The 20266-nt window shown below is 45.0% G+C and overlaps 1 protein-coding gene across 1 annotated transcript; it reads right to left on the bottom strand.

Moving 5' to 3' along the window:
* Positions 1 to 747: 747 nt before the first annotated feature.
* On the bottom strand, positions 748 to 19285 carry LOC141921768 (protein unc-93 homolog A-like). The gene is made up of 8 exons (XM_074820687.1): positions 19199 to 19285; positions 16601 to 16782; positions 15574 to 15803; positions 12638 to 12763; positions 9512 to 9729; positions 8235 to 8370; positions 6494 to 6625; positions 748 to 1013 (listed from the first exon to the last, which is right to left on the bottom strand). The coding sequence occupies exons 1-8, from the start codon at positions 19283 to 19285 to the stop codon at positions 748 to 750; spliced, it is 1377 nt and encodes a 458-aa protein (XP_074676788.1).
* Between the last annotated feature and the right edge of the window lie 981 nt (positions 19286 to 20266).

Genomic DNA, 20266 nt, shown 5'->3' with positions numbered 1-20266 from the left:
AACACAGGTGTGACCTGACAAGTGCTAAGTACAGTGGGATAATGACTTTTTTATCTCTGCTGGTGATGCCCATGTTGATGCAACCCAGCACCATGTTGGCTTTTTATGCCACAGCAGAACACTGTTCACTCATATTGAGCTTGTTGTCCACCAGGACCCCCAGGTTAGAGATCCCTTTCCACAGAGCTGCTCCCCAGCCGGGTAGATCCCACCCTTTGCTGTACTCCTGGATTATGTTTTCCCAGGTGCAAGACTTTGCACTTGTCCTTGTTGAACGTCATAAGGTTCTTGTTAGCCCACACTTCCAGCCTATCCAGGCCTTTCGAAAGTGTCCACTTCCCCATTCAATTTGATATTGTCAGCAAACTTCATCAGGGTACAATTGATCCCCTCATCCAAATCACTTACGAAGATATTAAAAATCATTGGGCCCAATATCGATTCCTGAGGGACACCACTTGTGACAGGTTGCCAGATTGAAAAGTAACTATTTACAACCACGCACTGGGTGCAGCCTGTCAGCTGGTTCCCCACCCACTGCACAAACCACTTGTCTAGATCATAACATATCATTTTCTCTAGGAAATGTCAAAAGAGATTTTAACTCCTAAGACATTTGCATAATACTGGCCTTGAAACCTGTTCCTTTACCATCTTTCTGGAGACAGTGCAAGTTGGAACACCCTTGGAAACAGGCCTGCAGGAGCCACCAGTTTGAGTTGCCTCCATTGCTCTGACTCTGTTGCATTACATGCGTGTTTCCTGGGCACACGCTTCTATATTTTCCTTCTTTGTAGCAGTAGGTGTCCCAAGGGAGCTCTTAGCTTCGACGTATTCAGCTGCTCCATACATCACCATAGACAACACAAGCACAGACAATAAAATGTACAGTTTGATGTAGACTTGCAGTTTGGTGCTGTAACCAAAGGCGATGACAAATCCAAGTGATTCCCAGAGACGGTAATTTGCAAAGGCAGCCTCCTTGTGTTTCTCAAAAAAAATGCCATAGAGTACTAGAAGGAAGGAGAGACACGGCTTGTGAAGGTTAATTCTGCAACCATGTATTTTCTGCAAAGGGAATAAATAGACCCCAATGGGGAAGATAGACCCTCCCTCATAAATGCCACAGAAAGGAAAACACAAGCTTCGTCTTAAAACACTTTTGCTCTTGTGAATTATTATAAGTGAAATAACAGAACAAAAAGGGCAAAATAGAGAATATCAGAGAGAAAGGGAAAGAAAATGGGAGGGGGAAAGGAAGAAAGGATGGTCTCTGTTGAAGTGAGATGACAGGAAGTTTATTTTTTCAAACTATCAGCCACAAAAAGGAAAGTTCTTGCACTGACGAGTGAGTAAGTAAGGAGGAAGAGGAGATGGAGAAGGTTGTACCACATCCTTCAGGTGGTTTTGTCTAGGGACACCATGGTCCTTAGGGATCAAGTTGCTCTTTTGTCATGGGGTAGAAAGGATCAAAGAACCATAGGGACCTCCCTGCTGCCGTCCTTCACCTCTCTTTGGGGGAACCTGCATGGACCCTGCATACACTGTCTGCCTGTTCTTCAAACCATTTCTTTCACAGGCCTAAGAACATGCAGAGACTGTTCACATAAAATGTGTGTTCATTGCTGTCACCAGAACTTGGCCTCAGGGAGCCCCCCCAAGTGAGGCTCATACAGTGATGCCAATGGTGGTAGCGTGTGCTAGTCATAGTTGCCAAGTTAGGAGAAGCAAACTGACCCAGAACAGTTGAGGAGAGCACTAGAACTGGGGTCAGATTTAATGTGTAGAGAAGATTTGCCTGTCTGAGACAACCAGGTTTTCAAATTTTCAGCTCCTGGATAGGTTGGCAGAACAAATCTCCTTGATGCATACAGAACCTCTGTGCAGCAACTGGAAAACTTGCTTGACCTAGAGACTCAGTTAAAGTGATTGTCCTAACGCAGCCGTGTTCACTGGGAAGCTCCCGCCGAGTTCAGTCAGCCGCACGCCCACAACTGGGAGTGAGGGTGGCGTTCCCAGCCTCCCAACCTGACTAGTCCGGCACACAGGGAAGGGGAGAGAGCTTGCTTTCCTCTGGGTGCTGAGCTGGCATCAGTGGTGATAAAGTAGTGGGCATTTCCACTGACTCAGCTGTGGTGTGCAGGGAGGGAAGGGGAGGAATATCAGGAACCTTGACTTCTCATCCACTTCCCTGTCTGACACCGCATCTCTTTGAAATATGCACATTCAGCCACAAGGTGCAGAGGAGTACAAAGTTCTCTGGAAATCTGGGTAGGCTCAACGAACCCTTGAGTTTTGTGAAGAAGGGGGAGACATCATCCTTATGTAAAAACTTACTGCATCCTGATGAATATAAGAGGACATTTACTGAATGTTTCAATTTAGACACGATGGAAAATCTGGACAAGTGCCTCACAAGATGTACTTAGTTCATTAAACTGGCTGAGTGTAGTGTAGTGTGAATTATTTGATAATTCCTCCAGGTTTTGCCTAAGAAATGAACAAGTGCAAGTTGTTCATATAACTTTTCTGCTCTGCCCCGTGTTATCTTCTGGAAAGGGATTAGCGAGGAGAGTTTCATATAGGAAGATTTCTGATGCCATGACAATTCTGTGTGTAAAGATTCTGGCTTTCAGCTGGTACCTGTTTTCCCTTGCAAGCACGAAGCCTTCTTTTTCAGTCAAAGCAATGGGAGAATTGGGTGAGGATCTGGTCCAATGTTGAGCTATCGGAAGGGCTGACTTGGCAGGAAAGTCCTCTTTTCCAGGATGCATATGTAGTATTAGGTAGCAGTTACATTGGAACACAGTGTTGGTTTTGCCTCGAAGCTAAACATTTGGTCCTCATCACAAACACTGTCAAGTGAAGAGTGGCGCAAGTTGCCTGGCTGAAGCTTTAGCAAGGCCCTGCTAATTATCTCCCTGTTTACCACTGCCCATTTTCCCACTCCTTTGCCTGGTCCTACTAGGGAGGGGCATATAACAGGACTGCTGGAAATGTTTATAAACGTCCATGTTTATAAGCATTCTAGTCTGATTCGTAGCCTTTCTAAAGATGCACGTCAGCCTGGAACAAGCTTTATTTTACTGTAGTCTACCCAATAGCTCTGTGCTACACAATTGTTGTGCCCCAGTGCAGTTATTGCCAGAGGGATAATAACTGCATCTGTTTTCAGGTTAGATAAGAGAGGGCACTACACACTGTGAAATGGATCAGCTTTCCTTGGAAACAAGTGAGAGTGTCCACACATGTACACAAACAGGTTAGGGAACGGTGAGAAGTGACTCATCTACTGTGAGCCTGTACATCCTCCTCTAGGGGGAACTCCAGGATTAACTATCCGCAGCAGGCCAAGGTGAGCCATCCTCGATTGCCATAGAATGCCTTAAGTGTGTGGCACAATGCCATTGTATTTATTCAGGGGGTGACCTACTGAGGCCCAAGCAGCAGTCATGGAGCTTGCCAAAGGAAGGACCACAGACCTTAGTCCCCAATGCTGTTTTAGAGGCCTTATCGGACCTCATAGCCTTTGGAGATGGGAATTTCCCATGTGATGTGCATCTGCGTAAAACTGGTGAAGGGGAGAAGAGATTTAGTCTTAAATGGGCATGTCAAACTGAAGATCCTGTTCTGGGGTGCAGCATTATGGAGCAAAGTCACTGCACCCTTCTGATAAGGTTTCCTGTCATCACTTGATGTTTCAGTGTGACAATGCGACAGAGCAAACTCTGTGTAACTTTATAACTGGGAGCTGTGGAAGAGCTGAACAAGGTACAGACAAAGAAAGATACTCTGCAAGCATGAGGAACATTTGTTTTTTTCGCAGCTAACACAAACATGAAATTTTCACAAGTCTCCTGCAGGAATCTGGAAATGGAGATGACCTGTTCCAGTGCTATAACAGAGGTCAGTCTTGTCACATAGCTGCAGAGCTCCCTGGCCATCACGTAAGCATGAAGCATTGTCCACCGTCTGTGTCTCATCTGGGGGTTGGGAACTGCAGCCACTTCCCAGCCACCTTCTCTGACACATAGGTCCTCCGGACTTACCCCGTTTTTCCTAACGAGGGCATCAGGTCCATCTTTGTCAGGCATGCAGGGACCTTACTGAGGAGCTGTCCTTCTCAAAGGACCTCTCAAATGTATGTAAATCCCTGAAGAGAGGGTGCAAAGCAGATGGAGCTAGGCTCTGTTCAGTGGTGTCCAAGAAAAGTGGACAAGAGGCGATGGGCACACACTGAAACACAGGAGGTTCCCTCTGAACATCAGGAGAAGCTTTTTCACGGTGAGGGTGACTGAACACTGGCAGAGGTTGCCCAGGGAGGGGTGTGGAGTCTCCCTCCCTGGAGCTACTCAGAAGCTGACTGGACATGGTCCTGTGGAGCTGACTCTGCCTGGGTGGCCCTGCTTGAGCGAGGGGGTTGGACCAGCTGACCTCCAGAGGTCCCTTCCAACTTCAACCCTTCAGTGATTTGGAAAGAAGCCAAGTGTCTGAGGGCAAGGCTTTCTGGGAAAGAGAGAAGCAGGGTAAAGGGCAGGTCCCTCATGCCAGTGGAAGACTAAGATATGGCTCTCAAGAGTGTTGGGAAGAAGCCTGATGAACAATTAGGAAGACTGTGGCTGAAGAAGCAGGAAATGAAGGAACAGCTTTGCTTCAGAGAGAGCAAATCCTCACTGGTGGTGTCCTTCCGTGAACGTGAATAATGAGAGCCCTGATTTAAAACTGTATCACAGGCACAAGGGTTGTTATGAGAGAGGATGAGAGGGTGTCCCTTGATGTGTGTATTAGCTCTCCTCTAAGGGATATGAGCTGGAGCTGCTGGAGGAAGAGAGCAGAAGTCTGGCCGGTCACTTCTTTGTGTGTAGAGGCGGGACTTTAGGTGTGCTTGAAAGGAGATCACTGTCAGTGCCGGGCAAAGGACTGTGGTGTTTTCCCTGTGGCTCTCTAGGAGGAAGATGATCATTTATCTAGTGGGTGAAATCACCTGAGCTACTGAAGCAAGCAGAGGGACCTGAAGGAGGGAGGCCCAGACACTTAACCTGATGTGGGCCCAGACGAGCTAGTTCTGTCACATGCCTATTCCTATGGCATCTGCCAAATATGAATCTGAGATAGAGGAAAACAATATTCATGAGATCAGAGGCAAAATACGGGAGCAGATGGGAGAGCATTTATTTGTCTCACTGACAGGAGCTATGGCATTGACTTAAAAAGAGTGTGACTGACAGTCATGAACAGACTTTACTTCAAGTCCTCACAGAGTACAGCTCCTTCCTGCCCTCTCCAGCATTTTAGAGCCTGACTTTCGCCTCTAGAAGAGAACTTCCTCTCATTTTGATTGAGGGGTGAGTTTAAATAATCCCTTACGGAAGTCGGTTTGTATCAGCTCATTATCTGAACTGTCAGTACACAGTAATTGCACTGTATCACAAAGCAGAGGAACATAGAAGATTGTAAGAACAACTGTAATGCATCAGATAAGGAGTCCAGTGGTATACCTCCAGTGACAGACTCCTAGGATAAGTGTAAGAAATGAGGCAAGTATACAGTGCTCTTTCCCGCCCAGTGCCCTCCTGACTCTGGCCTTCAAAGACATAGGGCCTTTCTGAGTTGGGGGCTTCCTCTGGACCACCAAGTTTAAGAGCCGCCAAGAACATCTTCCCCTGAAGGGTTGTAGTTCCAGCTTAAAAACAGTTACATTTTTGGCTGTGAATTCTGTACTTTGATTATGCATTGTGTGAAAAAAAGCATTCCTTTTGATTTCTGTAAAGCCAGCTGCCTGATAACTTTTATTTGGTGTCACTAGTTCTGTTATTAGGAGAAATAGTGAATTTCTAATCACCTTCTCCATACTATTAATGATCTTACTGACTGCTTTCCTTACTTATCACTCGTCCAGGCTAAAGTGGCCTAGTTTGTTAGTCTTCCTTCAAGTGGAAGTCTCCCATGACTCAGCTCCTTTTTATTGCTTTCTTATGCCTTATCACATTGGATTGTGATTTTTGAAAAGGGGCAAATCAGAACTGCATGGATTTACTTGGTTGTATAACGTTGCTCTCTGTGGTTTTCTCCTTCAATTTGTTTCTAATAACTCCCAACAGCCAATTTGCTGCTTCTTTTGTTGCTGAGCTTTGAGTTGATTTTTTATCCAGAGTGCTCTCCTTTATTGCAAATGACAGGCTAAATGTATCCTTCTTCTTAGTTTTCTAATTTTCTTTGAAACACTTATACTCCTCCAGAATGTTTACTCTGAATAGCTGCTACCACCTTCTGAAGTGTCCTTCTCTCTTCATCTTGGAAAAAATTGTTTAATGAATATTTTACTTTCCTACTCCCAACTTGTTCTTATTTCTTCCACTTTTCAATGAGCTAATGGATTTCTTTTGGACGCTGTCTTAAAGCCGTTATCATTTTTAGGCACATGTTGTTTTATAAATACAAACTTGCAGATTTATATCTCAAGAGAATACATTTCATTGTCACCAGGACTTACCATTAACTTGTGTCTGCCAAATGGCATCAGATAGGCCCCAAAGAGCAGGGAATACGAAAAACACAGCAAGCTGCTTAGGATGAGGTCTCCAGAGCAGTAGTGCTATTATACAGGCGGTGTTTGTAACTGTGGCTGTTGGTTTAGAGAGAAAGAAGGGAAATACAGATGTGGTTACAAACAGGACAGACAGTGGTAGGTAACGTGTTCAGGTTCTTCCCCCAACTAGAGCACAAGGCAATCCGAAAATCTTACTAGTTCCCTGATATGTGCACTGACTGAGTTGGTATCTCATGAAACACAAGACAATGCAGTCCTTTTGACAGTCTTCAATTAACAGTTCTGAGCAGTGTCGTGAGCCAAGAGGTCCTCAGTGCCGATATGGCTGTTAGCCCAAAGGACAAGAACTGCCACTGAGTAGGAGAAGGGGCTGCCGAAAGACCTGCAGTCACCGTGTGAAGCATGTGGAAAGGGGGAGGAAGCGCCCTCCTGCTCTCCTTACCTCATCCTTAAGCACGGGTTTCCTTTCCAGGACAGAGGAGACAGCTAAGGATAACTAAAGGGTCTGGTGACTTTTTGTCTTTCCTTTTGAAAGCGGTTTGTCCATGAGTCTCTGACTCCTCCCCCCACTGGCGCACCTTCACAGGCTGAGTATAAAGACTGTTAAACAGAACTGAGAGGTTCAGAGGTCTTGCATACCTAACACTATAGTTCTCGTATTATTATCATTCTTATTATGTGTTTTGGTCTTTTTTAATCTAAAATGAGTTTCACAGAGTGAGACATACACCTAGGACAGACACATACGGAAGAATCTCTGAACTAGTGACTGTGGCATAAAGGACTCTAAACGTCTTCTTCCTTGTCCAGGTTTAAAATTTCCTGCGGAGGAAATGTCTAGAATTTGTCATAGGCTGACAACTCAGTCAATGATGTTTCTAAAGCTACAGGTTACTGTGTAGTGGAAATAAGGTATCAGTACACTTTGGTAGGCTTAGTGGATACAGGGACACAAATGAAACACTTCTTGGTATTTTTCTGCCTCCGTTACTCTGTTGTTACTCATTGGAACGGTGTTCTCTGGAGAGGGAGATGTTCTTAAATACACGAGTCTCTTCTCCTTCTTCTGCAAACTGGAAATTACTGTCCCATGGATAAGCCCTCAAGTTACTCTAGCCTGACACACTGGCAGATGACTTGCTTTCATTTTTCTCCCTATAGAACAAGAGGTGAAAAGGACACCAGGCCAACCTGTAGAAATCTTCCTAAAATTCCCAGATTGCTTGCTGAAATTTCCAAGTTCACCACCCCCTGAGACTCAAATTAGCAGTGGATCTCATGAGGTTCTCAGCTGCTTTCGCTCCATAAAGGTGAGGAGGTTTCACCTCAGTGGAGAAATCCTTCTCAGGTATAGTGTAGGCCCCAACATCTGTATTGTAAGATCATTTATCACTGGTTGCATCAGAGCTATAAAGCATCAAAGCTGTAGGGCGCTGTCTGAGTAGATAGTGCCCTCAAAAGCAGGGTGAACTACACCAGCAGCAGAGTGATGCAAGGCAACGACCTCAATACAGTGGTTAACTGTGCTGCTTCTTTTCTCAGGAATGAAGTTTGCCTCCAGAGTGACGGTGGTTTTAATTGACAGCTGACAGTGAGCTCTCCCTTTCTAGTGCATGCAAAGGGGGGAGCACTGGATTTGATATATTACGCGAGGTGATCAGTCCTTCAAGTGACCTCTACATACCTAATGCAAATAGAAGTTTTCTTCCCGTGAACTGAGAGATCTTTCCAAAGAGCAGAGAGCAGAGGGAATTTACAGCTGAAAAGCAGATCATCACATAACCAACATAATGTATCCCCAGGGCACAGGTCACATACGTCTGGAAGAGAAGAGACAGCGGTGCCACATTTTCTTCAGTGAAAATATGCAGCTCAGGTTCAAGGGTCTTAGCCTGAGTGTTTGGTAAATATCCAGCATGGACGAGATCAAAGGAGCACAGCTAGAGAGTTTGCTGACAAGTCCCTGGTGTATTGACATAGTTGGTCTTCAGCAGCAATAGTCCTAACCCAGTTCCCAATCAGACTGATGTCATGCAAACAGAGCAGTAACAAGCAGACAAAATCACAGCACTGCTTGCTTTGCAAACAAAACTGGTGGAAGTGGCACGAGGAATTTTCTACCCTTCCCTTCATAGAGCAAGAGATGAAAATTGACAGTCAGCATTATGGTTATTAGAGAGCAGCTCCCAAGAAATGGAGAGAACCTCACCTGTAAGAGCATACAGCCAATGGAGGTGGCCATGGAGTGCCCCTTTTGACCCATTCCAGCACAGGAGCAAGCGCACTCCACCCTCTGCTTATATGCAAGGTCTGAAGGCTTAAGTGTCAGATAAGCACCTCGGGAAGATTGCCCCCTTTCTCTGGAGGCTTTCTCACTGAATGTCTGGAGAACACACCAGCTGTGCGTCTAGGTTTGTAGAGGAACTGGAGGAGCAGAGGTGGTTTTGATCACTTCAGTCCATCAGGGTTTGGACCTGTTGCACTAGTGACTGGTGAGGGCTTTCAGCCAGCCACGCTGAGGATTTGCCCTCTTACCGTAAAGGTTGTCAAAATAAAATACGTGGTATGTGTGCTGACTTGCACTTATACGAGCTCTAGGGAAACCAGAAGGAAGGAAGATAGAAAAGCTTTGCAGACTTCTGGCTTTTCTCCCAGTTTGTTATTTACAACAAGCTGAAGAGTTTGAACCTGTAGCTCTCTGCTGTGGCCTCCGCTGGTGAGTTAAGCTCCCTACCGCGTTCTTTTTGAGGCTCTTCCAAGGGACACATTTACTGCTGGCCTCTCCCGATTGAAGATGTCACTCAGAGTTCATTCAAGTCGAAGTAAGCAGTAATTTAGCAAACCACAAATCACCGTTGAAATCATCTTGATTTAACAAGTAACTACAGATCAGATGCAATAGTAAGACACAAAGGCACACAAACCAATCAGACAGAAATAGATTTTCATTGTCACCCACACCTTTGTGTAGTCACCAGAAAGAAATCCCTGTTCAAATCCACTGTACATTGTCAGAGGGATTAGAAGACACTGCCTTTTATCTTTAAGATGCTGCAAAGTTGCTAGGAACGTAGACCAAAAGGATGGTGTCTCTAGTGCCTCTTTCTCAGTCTCTGCTTGGTCAGATGTGATCTGGTCCAGAAATACAACGATCAGCAACACCGCTAGCACACCACTAGCTGCAAAAACAGAACAAAAAGTTCATGAAAAACTGAGGAATGCTGGAAGAATGATGGGAAGTTGCCTGCTGCTGTTATTGTTCTGACTTAGGGCTTAGTGCTCTGTGGGACGTTTTGGCCGCTGCCTCCGATTCCGCTTCAGTGTAAAGGCCATTTCTGTATAAACAAGAAGGCCTGATCTACTTTCACATCTTCTCCATAGAGCTGCGCAGCTCGCAAATCCCCTCAGTTTAGCTGCAACTGGCCTATTGCGACGGTTGCCAGGCCGGCTGCGTGGCCGCAGAGGGTGAGCGCTCACCCTTCCAGGGCAAGCCAGGGGTCGCGGGGTTTGGGAGCCAGCCAGAAACAGCTCCCTCGGGAGCTATCAAAGGGCTTTAAATCAACACGAGAGAGGAATATTCGCTTCCAGTGCCAAGGTTTTCATGACTGGGGGGGAGGATCTTCCTTCAAATACATGGAAAGAAAAATAAAGGGCTAGAAGTAGAACTGCTGTCCTGGATCCCAGGATATGTCACTTTCTTGTCTTTGTGGTTTTTTTTTTTGTCACCTCAGAGCCATGCTTTGAGTACAGAATAGGTGCTATTTCAAAGATGATGGTGAGCAACTGTGGGTGACTTGAAAAAGATGCAGGTTACAGCTTTGAAGCTGTAATTTCCTAGCAGAAGCAGCATACGAAATAATACGTGGAGTAGGTAATCAGAAAATGATCATGTACCTATCGGTCTAGCTTTGTTGCTTGTGGAGTGAATCAATAGGATTTTTTTCAGGTTATGGAGAAGATAACTGTGTCTCATAATATACACGGAGCAGCCACAGATTCACAACTGATTGCTTCGTTACAGATGCAAGGCATGATTATGTTTCCTCTCTTACTTAGGCTGGCTAGAATTCCATCCATGGAAACAAGTGGAGTTCAGAGTAAGAGGAGAACCAGGCACCTCTTCCCATCCCCATTGCCTGTTTAATGTGCTCCTATGTTACCGTGTATGGGCATGCTCTTTTCTGTGAACTTTTAATGTCCAAATACATTAGCGGATTTACAGCAAATTGCCTCAGTTTTTTATTGCTTGCTATTTCTCATCCACGTCTCCTAGAAGGAAATTGTATTCTGCAGTGTCCTGGTTCTCCCCCACGGCTGAGTTGTAAACCCTTTGTGACGTAAGTCATTGTCGGTTCTGCCAGGGTGTTTGTTAGTGCTTATGGGCTGATTGCAGGACTTACATGGGTGAGAGCAAGACGTCCATATTTACAAGACAAATATTCTAACAAATACATCAAAGGAATCAAGAGGAGTTTTAGGAGATGAGCAACTGCATGGCTTAGTAGTGGTTTGTACAAACATAAATAGAAACATCCACAGTCCTCGAGAGAACTGAAGAACATAAGACTTATCCGCTATTGTCTCTACCCAAGCTGGGCAAAACATGTATTCAGCAACCAAATAGAGGAGACATGTAAAAAATGTCTGTGAATGAGATATTTAGCTATTTGGTTTCCCTCGAGGTAGGAAAAGACATATCTTTTTATTAAGAGCTTAAAAGAAAAATGAAACCCTGCTGACGCAGGGTCAGTAGACAGCAGGGTTGCATTCATTTTGCATGAGCAAAGCCTAAGGGAGTGCTGTATATGTTAGTCATCAAATTTAAATTTGAACTTGTGAGCCAAACCTGCCTTTAGCGGAAAGGCATCAGCTCCAGCACACTCTGGAAGGGAAGTGGGGGGCTATTCTCTGCATTTTGTCACCAGTTAGGAACGGGGCTGGGGAAGGAGGAAGTCTGCTGCAATGCCCTTGTCCGGTGAGGGCTGGCTCTGACCAGATCACATACGCTCTCTGTGAGCGTATGGCAAATTCCGTGCATCTGTCTCAGCATAGAGAGTACATCTGTGTGCAGAGACGGCAAAGATATTTTAACAGAGCTTAGGTGACACATTGCCTTGCCAGATATTTCCCCTTTATGCAGAGAATAACTTGTTTTGAGACGGATACTTTTTGAACTTTCCTCGCTGAATGAATCTTTGCACATCTATTTTTGTCTTTACGAATTTTGATGGCATCAGCCTTCCCCGTCTTTGATTCCTTTCTAAGCCTTATGCAAGGAAGGTCTATAGCAGCTGTAGTTACTAAATGGGAGACGTGCCAACATGCTAAGTGCTTCTCTTTATCTTTGCCTTTCGCACTAAGGTATTATAATTCAAGCGTCACGGCTGAGAGTTGACTGAAGTTGTAAAATCTCAGCTTTTGAGATCAGGATGGATCCAAAAACCTGCCCCCAAATGACTGCATGTTCTGGGAGCTGTGGTTCAGGTCCACCTCTAATCACATGCAGTTCTTGTGCTAGGACTGTTTTACACGTGGTAGGACACCAGGCAGTTCTGGCAGGCATCCCCAGATGACTAGAAGTTGGTGAGTTCAAGTACCACTGGCTGGGCTGCTCGTAGCATCTGGGACCTCTGCATGCATATATAAATCTGCCCAAGGCCATCAATAACTAGTTTGCTATTGCTGATCCTGAAGGTAGTGAATTTAAAACCCTCTCTCTCGTGCATAACTGGGTAAAGTGCTGTAAGCCTCTAATTGCAATCTGGGCATCCTTTGGATTCTGGTCTGTAGAGCAACACTGACTTTGGGTGAAATCGTGGTGTCGTCACCATACTGGACTTCAGCTTTATTCCAGGTGAAAAATGTAAAGAATGTCTTGCTCCCGCAGACAGGAATGACACAGCACAGGCACAAAGCATTTGAAACTCTTTAGGAAGGAGCTGTTTACAGCTCTCACATATCTTATTTCCTTTTAGCAGATTGGATTGAAGGAGGAAGTTGGAAACTTAGTCTGCAAAGTCACGCTAGCTTTCACGAGTAGTATGTTCCCCATCCGTGATACTCATTGAAGCTTGTGTGATTACTTACCAGTGTAGATCCCTAGCAGAGTGTAGATTAAGGAGTTGGAGAGTTCTGCTGACCCAGTGGTGTTAGTGGTATGAGTGATGCAGTCATACGCTCCGCAGCATGCCAGGTTTTCTTCTGAGATTTCCACTAATTCAGTAAGAACCAAAGGAAGAGATCAGATGAGTGCACGCTATACGAAAGCAGATAAGGAGAAAGGAATCCAGCACTCGGTGATTGGTCCTGGTTTGAAATCCTTCCTGATTACAGATGCTCAACTTCAGGATCCCATTTTAACACACAAAAATTTGGCTTAAGAGATGCAGTTGCTCAAGACAGAACACTAAACGGATGGTTACCTGGAAACGTGGACTAGAGCCAGAGGCTGAGATCTGAAGCCAAGCTCAATTTCAGTATGTAAAGCTCCAGGGTGTATCTGTACCTCTTAACCGTAACACCCCACAAGACAGGCCCCTCAGTTTACACCTCCACTGAACTGATGGACCTCAGTTCTTACAGCCAGAGCACGTTATCCCTCTCCAGATAATTTCTTTATACGTTACAGGAACGGAAACCGCCTCGAGACATCTTTTTGTTTTATAAATTCAAATTACGATTACCCACTAATGCAGTCTTCCAAGAAATCAGCTTTTCCTGGCTTTACTACTTTATTACTGGCTTTATTACTCTTTGAGAAGACACTGGAAACTAGAACAGCTTGGCAGGTTTTGCAGTAAGACCTCTGCTTTGTTCAATCCCATCAGTGTTGTGCTGGGCATGTGTCAATGCCACGCACACACGTGTACTCACACACCCTGCGTGTCACCACGACACCGTGCCCACTTCCTCCGGTACCCTTTCTGTAAAGAGTACTAACCTGAAGTGTGAGCCTGAGTAAGCTGTGTAGAGGGGAAGGATGATCAAAACCCCGTACAATTATTTCAGTGCTTTCACTGCAGAATTTGTCCCTGCTCCAAGCATAATAAAGGGCAATACAGTGTACCTTGGCTGACGCCTTAAACAGGACCTGATCTGCAATTTTTCAATTAGGGTTGTTGTGTCACTACTTTTAGTGTGTTTTGCTCCATTGCTTCCAATCAAAGCTGTTTAACTAGCTTCATAAACAACTTCAGGTTCAACATCAGATAAAACTTTGCAACATAAGTCATTACCTTATTATAGCCAATGGCTACGGCTACACAGTTTTGAACAAACAGACCCTCAGCAAAATTACCATATGCAAAAGGTGAGTCACACTGGTAAAGCATGGCAATACATAAAACAAGTTTTTTATCTGTTCATGCATCACCTGAAGATGAAGATGCACATGCAATTAGTGATATGGAAGCTGCAAGGCAGGGTTTGCTCTGTTCCTCTGGAAATAAGGCTGCAATATTGATGAGCGAGAAAGGATGACTCTTGTAATTTACACTGATTACTGTCTTCCGTTGTACCTCATGGTGTAGCTTGCCTTGCTGTGTCTAGATGCAGTGTTGCAGGCAAGATGTCAAGTGCACGTACATGTCTGAATTTGATGCATTTTGATTCTGCAGATACATACCATATCTTTCTGACTGCTCAGTCAGTCACTGCTACGTTTTAAGTGTAAGACAACATGGGTGGATACCTTTCCTGCACTGTCAGAGGAGAGGAAAAAAAGCGAATGACTGGAGAGCCTCACCCCCTCGCCCCCCAAGAAGCTCCCTCTAGGTGAGAGCTGAGTCTCACTGAGAAGGCACAGTTGGGAAGCTTATGGTATGCCTGCCCATCACTGTTGTGAAGATACACAAGGCCTTTGGCTTTGAGAGCACTACAGCCTCTGCCCTGCAAAAGAATTCAGAACGGACGGTCCCTCTCGAGACATCGTGTGGCTCAGTGGTCAGGTCAGCGGGGCTCTCTTGCACTTGATACAGCCCTTTAGCACTCTGCTTTGGTGGTGTTTCAACTATAGTGGCTTGGGTTTAAAGGAAGCTTGCTTCTCCAGAAGTATCACACCTTGTGACAGCTACTTTGACATGAACCCGAGGGTTCAAAGAGTAAAACCTGACGCCAGCTCCCCGACCTTTAGTTTTAACCTAATGCCTATTTGAATACCCTCCAGAGGACATACCGCTTAACTGGGTCGGGGAAGAGAGGTACCTTCTGGCTATTCATAGTAGCAGTGTATAGGGGAATCTCTTTCCATGTCCCTCATGTTTGGACTTTGACAGGACAGGGAATGCACGGGAGACTGCAATGATAATACACGGTAGGTCTTTGAATCTCTAAGGTGGTGCCCAAGTATTATTAATTTATCTTCACAACTGCCCTTTTAAAGCTTACACCAATTACAGGCGTGGGAAATGAGGGCAGTGCTGTTGAGCGATTTCTTCAAGCTACATCGGCATCTGCTGTCTGAGCCTGAAATACAGCAGAGGAGCCCTGGCACGCAGTCTCCTGCCAACAGCTACTTCTATTTCTTCTTGGCAATTCTGTAAAGCACTCATTTTCAGCAAGCACCAGCATCAGCTTGACTAACCTTGAATGTTTAACAGCAAATTAATCCAATACTACAAGTTTTGCAAAAAGGCTGCTCCAGTGTTTTGCCTTTTGTTTCAATCCACTTTAAATAGAAGTCAGATGTGAAAGACTGTCACTGCCAGCAGCCTATCTGTGCTTTACAACACACGGGTGGAATTCAAAAGGAATTCAATAGACATCTATTTCTGCGCTAGCTGTCTGAACTCTCTTTATGGCTGATGAAGAGTTGATAGAAAATAGACTCTTCCAGAGAGCAATTTAGCCCATCTGTTTCAGACATCTACCTTCAGATGAGCTAACTCGCATCTGAAGTGCCTGTTTCAACTGACTGCGAAGGCAATTGAGGGTCACCAGCTCAGCTCCCGAAATCTACCTTTTAACTATCTAGAACTAGCTGATGATTATAGAAAGAAGCACCAAGATTTCAAGATATATTTTACCTTTGATGGAAGCTTGGCTGAATATCAAGGATGAGATGAGATTTCCCCAGATGCCGGAGGACTGAAATATCAGAAAGAAGACCCCAAAGTATTGGTTGATAATGTCTTTCCCATTTTTGCCTGCTTTCTCAGCGTAGGAATTGCCAGCAATGGTGAGGTAAGTGCATTTGGCAGACCAGAGCGGTGCTCCTCCCAAGCCCAGGATCACAGAGGTAGGGATTAGTGTGTACCTGCGAAATAACACTTTATTTAGCATCGTTATTATCCACTAGCATCATAATAATAATCATTTGCCCAAAGATCCAGAGGCAAAAATAGACATCAAAGAAATAGATCTACCCCTTGTGTGATTCAATACATCTCTTACATGGAAACAAGAAAGGGCCAGTCTTATGAAGTTTAGGGTGTGCAAGCACTCCCAGCTTTGTCCGGGAGCTAGGCCTAGGCTAGGCTGGCTAGGCCTGTGCTCATGTGCCTTATCCTCTTGTAACTGAGAATTAAATCGCACCTGCCCTTCAGAAGATGGATCACAACAACTTTCCTCCACAGAGGTGCGTCCCCTGTCACTGGAGAGCAGAAGTTGTTCATCCACCTCTGACAGGGCAAGGCAGGAGATGGCCTCTTCCTGCGGTCCTCTGCTCCCAGAGCCACTGGCTGGAAGGCAGCCTCCCCTTCAGTCTGTCCAAAAACAGTTCTAAAAGTCATTTGGATTTTACATGAAACTTCTGTGGTTTTAGGTTGGGTTTTTTTGGAATGGAAATCTCTGCTATACACATGAGTTAGAGAAGCAGCTTCAGGTGGGCGGATGGATGCGTTCATTCTGGCTTTTTGCACATTCGCACCTCTCTCCTTCACCTGCTACTGCATTAATTTGTCTCTGTTTCTTGCAGTACCACCTTTGGCATTCAACTTCCAAATCCACAGCACAGAGGTAGAGCAGGAATTGAGAAGAAAAAGAAGAAACTCCTTTGCCCTTACTGATTTTTTTTGAAACTCAATAGACAGGGTTAAAATATTTAAATTGTACCAGCTAGCGTAGAAGTTCCCTAAGGAGAACGCAACGTAGCAGCACATAGAGCCTGCGATGGTCCACTTGCAGCCCAGCTTCTTGATGAGGATTGGAGGGAGGAACATGGACGATAAGATGAGCGCAGCATAGAGAACGCTGAGGGAAGCAACGCCCAGGCCGCCTTCTGAGTGGAGACTGCTCTGCACGGACAGAAACAGCGGCTGAGAGAAATTTTATCACAGGCACATGTTACTGTGGTGTACAGGGAGTGACTTCAGGCAGGAAGAGAGGGACACAGAAGCTGGGGCTGGGTATTACTGTCTCTTTTCCCCAGAGCAGCCTGATTATGGATTTCTGGTTTTGCTCACAGTGACAGCCCATTTATGAAAATGTGATACAGAACTGGGTGAGGACTGCTCAGGCCCAAAGCCTTGGTAAGTCAGGCTTTAGATTATTTAATGTAACTCATGTGAGTTTCTCTCTGAAAACAAGCTGAATGAAGGATAACCTCTTTTCTTGGCCTTCACTTTTTGTCTCAGGCAGGAATATCCTCAGGTCTGCCTTGCAAGGGCTGTCTTAGCAACAGTGGAAGCTCCTTTGCTTTAAACGACAGGGTTTTTTCAATTTCTAAATTCTTCAGAGGCCAAGGTCCAAATATCCTAATAGGCTCACAGCAGCCCTTTGTAGTTGGAAGTAATTGATTCACCCACATTTTCACAAGGGAGGAATAACATTTTACTGATCTAACCAGGTTTTATATTTTTATGCTCAAAGTAGTTCTCCCCTTGTCTTGATACTGTGAAAGTTGCAATGAGAAGATCAAGATGCTGCTTATCGACATTTTCCTGTTTGTTTTCATGAAAAGCTGATGCGATCCAGTACGATTTTGGAAGGGGGGATGGATGCTGGGGGAGTAGCACTGGAGAGCGCTGGAGGAGAGCGTGGCTGCTGGTAGCTGCACCGAGCACTTCCAAGCGCTGCGGTGGCTGCGTGGTCTGGCCGCGCAGGACAGGACCGTGGTGGCAGCCGCGCAGCACCACTGGGGAGAAGCAGGCAGCAGGGCTGCAGGTGAGGAGGTTCTCTGTTGAGCAGCGTCACCGTATTTGAGAATTGGAATGTTTGTTCTGCAAACCGGCAAGGAGACTTCCTGGTCACAGAGGCCTTGTTTCTGAAACACCACACGCCTGGTTTTGTCAGCTACAGCTTCCAAGAATTAGAAGACAGGCCTCCAAAATCATATCATTAGCTTAATCCTTACTGGTTAGGGTTTTCTGTTTTTCTCGGGGGGGAGGGGAATGTTGAAATAAAAGATGAAAATTGTTAATGCTTCTCCTGCAGGCTACAATACTATAAAATAATTTCTTTTGATTGCATTTCAGCAAGTCCTCTTTAACCACCAAGACAAAATGCAGAGAGAAGAGGGCTACATCGTGAGCACGAGAAGGCACCACTCCCTCCTGCAGCATTAGGGGAGGCTTTATGTTCCAGCACTTAACCTGAGCGTGCACCGTTTCAGATGGTGGGGCTGTCTTGCGGCTTCTTGGGTTTATCTCCCCCTGCCTCGTTAGTGTGCCCAGCTCATAACATCTCCGTCCATTTTTGGGACTGTTTTTGCAGAACTTCCCTGAGCTGTGAATTTGAGTGTCAACGAACAGAAACTGCTCAAGGAGAGGAGAAGAGAAGGATGTACAGAGCTATCAGGGACCTCTTCCTGAAATGAGGTCAACCCCTTGTTATTGCAAACAAGTGCCTCGCCTTATGTATCAAGCTCCACCTTTAAAGCATCCAGATTCTCACACCAGTGGGAAAGTCTGACCCAATTGATCAGGGTCATCTTTTAATATCCTGCCTCAAGTTGCCCATGGATGGCTTATATGCATTTATTTGTCGTTAGACCAGCAGAGTCTTCTAGTCTGAGAAGTTCCTCCTTGTGTTTATCTACTCTGAAGTATTCACAGACAGCAACAGTAACGCTCAGTCTTTTATTTTGGCTATGCTAAATGAGTGAGCTCTGATGGTATCCTGCATGTTCGAGTTGTTCTAGAAACCCATTTCTGCTACTGTGTTTTAAGATGTTAATTCCAATGCAAGCCACAGATGACTTGGATTTAAAATTATATTTTTTATTATTATGCCATGTCACGATGCCAGGAATTGCTGTATTATTTTATACTTAAATTTTTTAATGGCTTGGGCATACATTTTTATTATTCTCTACTGCTGTATACCACTACTAATAAAATGATAGCAATTTAGAAATATTCAGAACAAACCCTTTCCAGAAATGGAATTTGTTTTCCATTTTGCCATATCTTCTTCTGAGGAAAACCTCAGAGAAATTTAGTTTTCATTCCAATCGCTTTTGTGGACCTAAAGAAGTAGTGTGACACAAGTATTCAAACTCTTTGAGAAGTACTAGAATAAAATATGAGGTAAATGCTATGGATCTGGGTGAGGAATACTAACCTGCACCATGTTGATGTCCTAGCCCACCTCATAAAATGTATTGTGCATGCCGTCATCACAGAAACCATGGAAAGACTGATGGGTTTCACACTGGCCTGATGCCCTTCCAGGCCAACTGTCCTGCCAACAAGTGGGAGATGCTCCACTTACCTGTAGACTCTGTAGTCCTCCATAAGCAGTGAAGAGAAGTAAAAATCCAAAAGAAATGACCAAAACATTCTTAAGATTCCTGTCCATGTTGGTTCATACAAGACAAAAGGTCTGCTGGTGGGCAGAGCTGGCCCAATTGTTGCAGGGGATGGTTTGAGTTGGAGAAAAACAGCTTATGTTTTGTTGGAAAAAGTCACTTCTCACTGTATTTGCAGAGGGAAGAGTTGTTAATTATTTGAGCATTGGCCAGTGAACTTTACTTTTACCGAAAACTCCTTGCGGAGTTGTTACTCATTTACCTGTTGTGACTGAGGCAATAACGAGCACTCCCAAGGGACATCTATCAGGTTTTATTAGAAGGTATATAAGTCACTTGCAACACTTGGACCGATTTCAGTATTGCCGTCGTACGTTATATGGCTCTCTCCTATCACAAGCACAGATGAAAAGAATTGCAAGCAGTGAAATGACTGTCTGGCATAAAGACACACTAATCCATAAAGGGTGAAGATTAAAAGATTGTACTGAAATCTATATTAGGCCTAATGCTCAACTAAGGTTACAGAAGCGTACTAGGAAATGAGATTGTGTTACGGGGTTGCCTGCATACACCAGCTCTATAGCCCTGTAGCGTAGCAAACCAAGGTTGCTGGCTGCTTGGCAAGCGGGAGAGTCTTCGTCCGTGGTGAACCCCGTGGCTTTGGTGTTTCAAATTTACCGAGTCATACTCACGACAATCATTTTTCCCCATCTTTCCCATCAAGTCAGAAGCCAAGAAGAAGCATGGATTCAGCAGATAAATGAAAAAGCAACTTCCCCTCCCCTCCTCCGGCCCCGGAAGGACACAGCCTTTGTGGGGTGTGTTTTGCCTTGCCAGTGCTGCCTGGCTCAAGGAGTGAAAAGTTTCCCCCTAGACAGCCAACCGTGTCATGTTTGCCTCTGCTTTCCCCTCTTTCCAGAGCCTGCCCTTGTGAAGTTGCAGTGTCTCTATTTGTGATACAATGGCCGTCCTGCAAGTCCTGCCTGAGCTTTTGAACATTCCCCTTCTGAGCACACAAAGCTTGTGCC

Source organism: Strix aluco, chromosome 3, assembly GCF_031877795.1.
Source record: "Strix aluco isolate bStrAlu1 chromosome 3, bStrAlu1.hap1, whole genome shotgun sequence".
Taxonomy (NCBI): Eukaryota; Metazoa; Chordata; class Aves; order Strigiformes; family Strigidae; genus Strix; species Strix aluco.
This window is presented reverse-complemented; position numbering and strand designations above follow the sequence as displayed.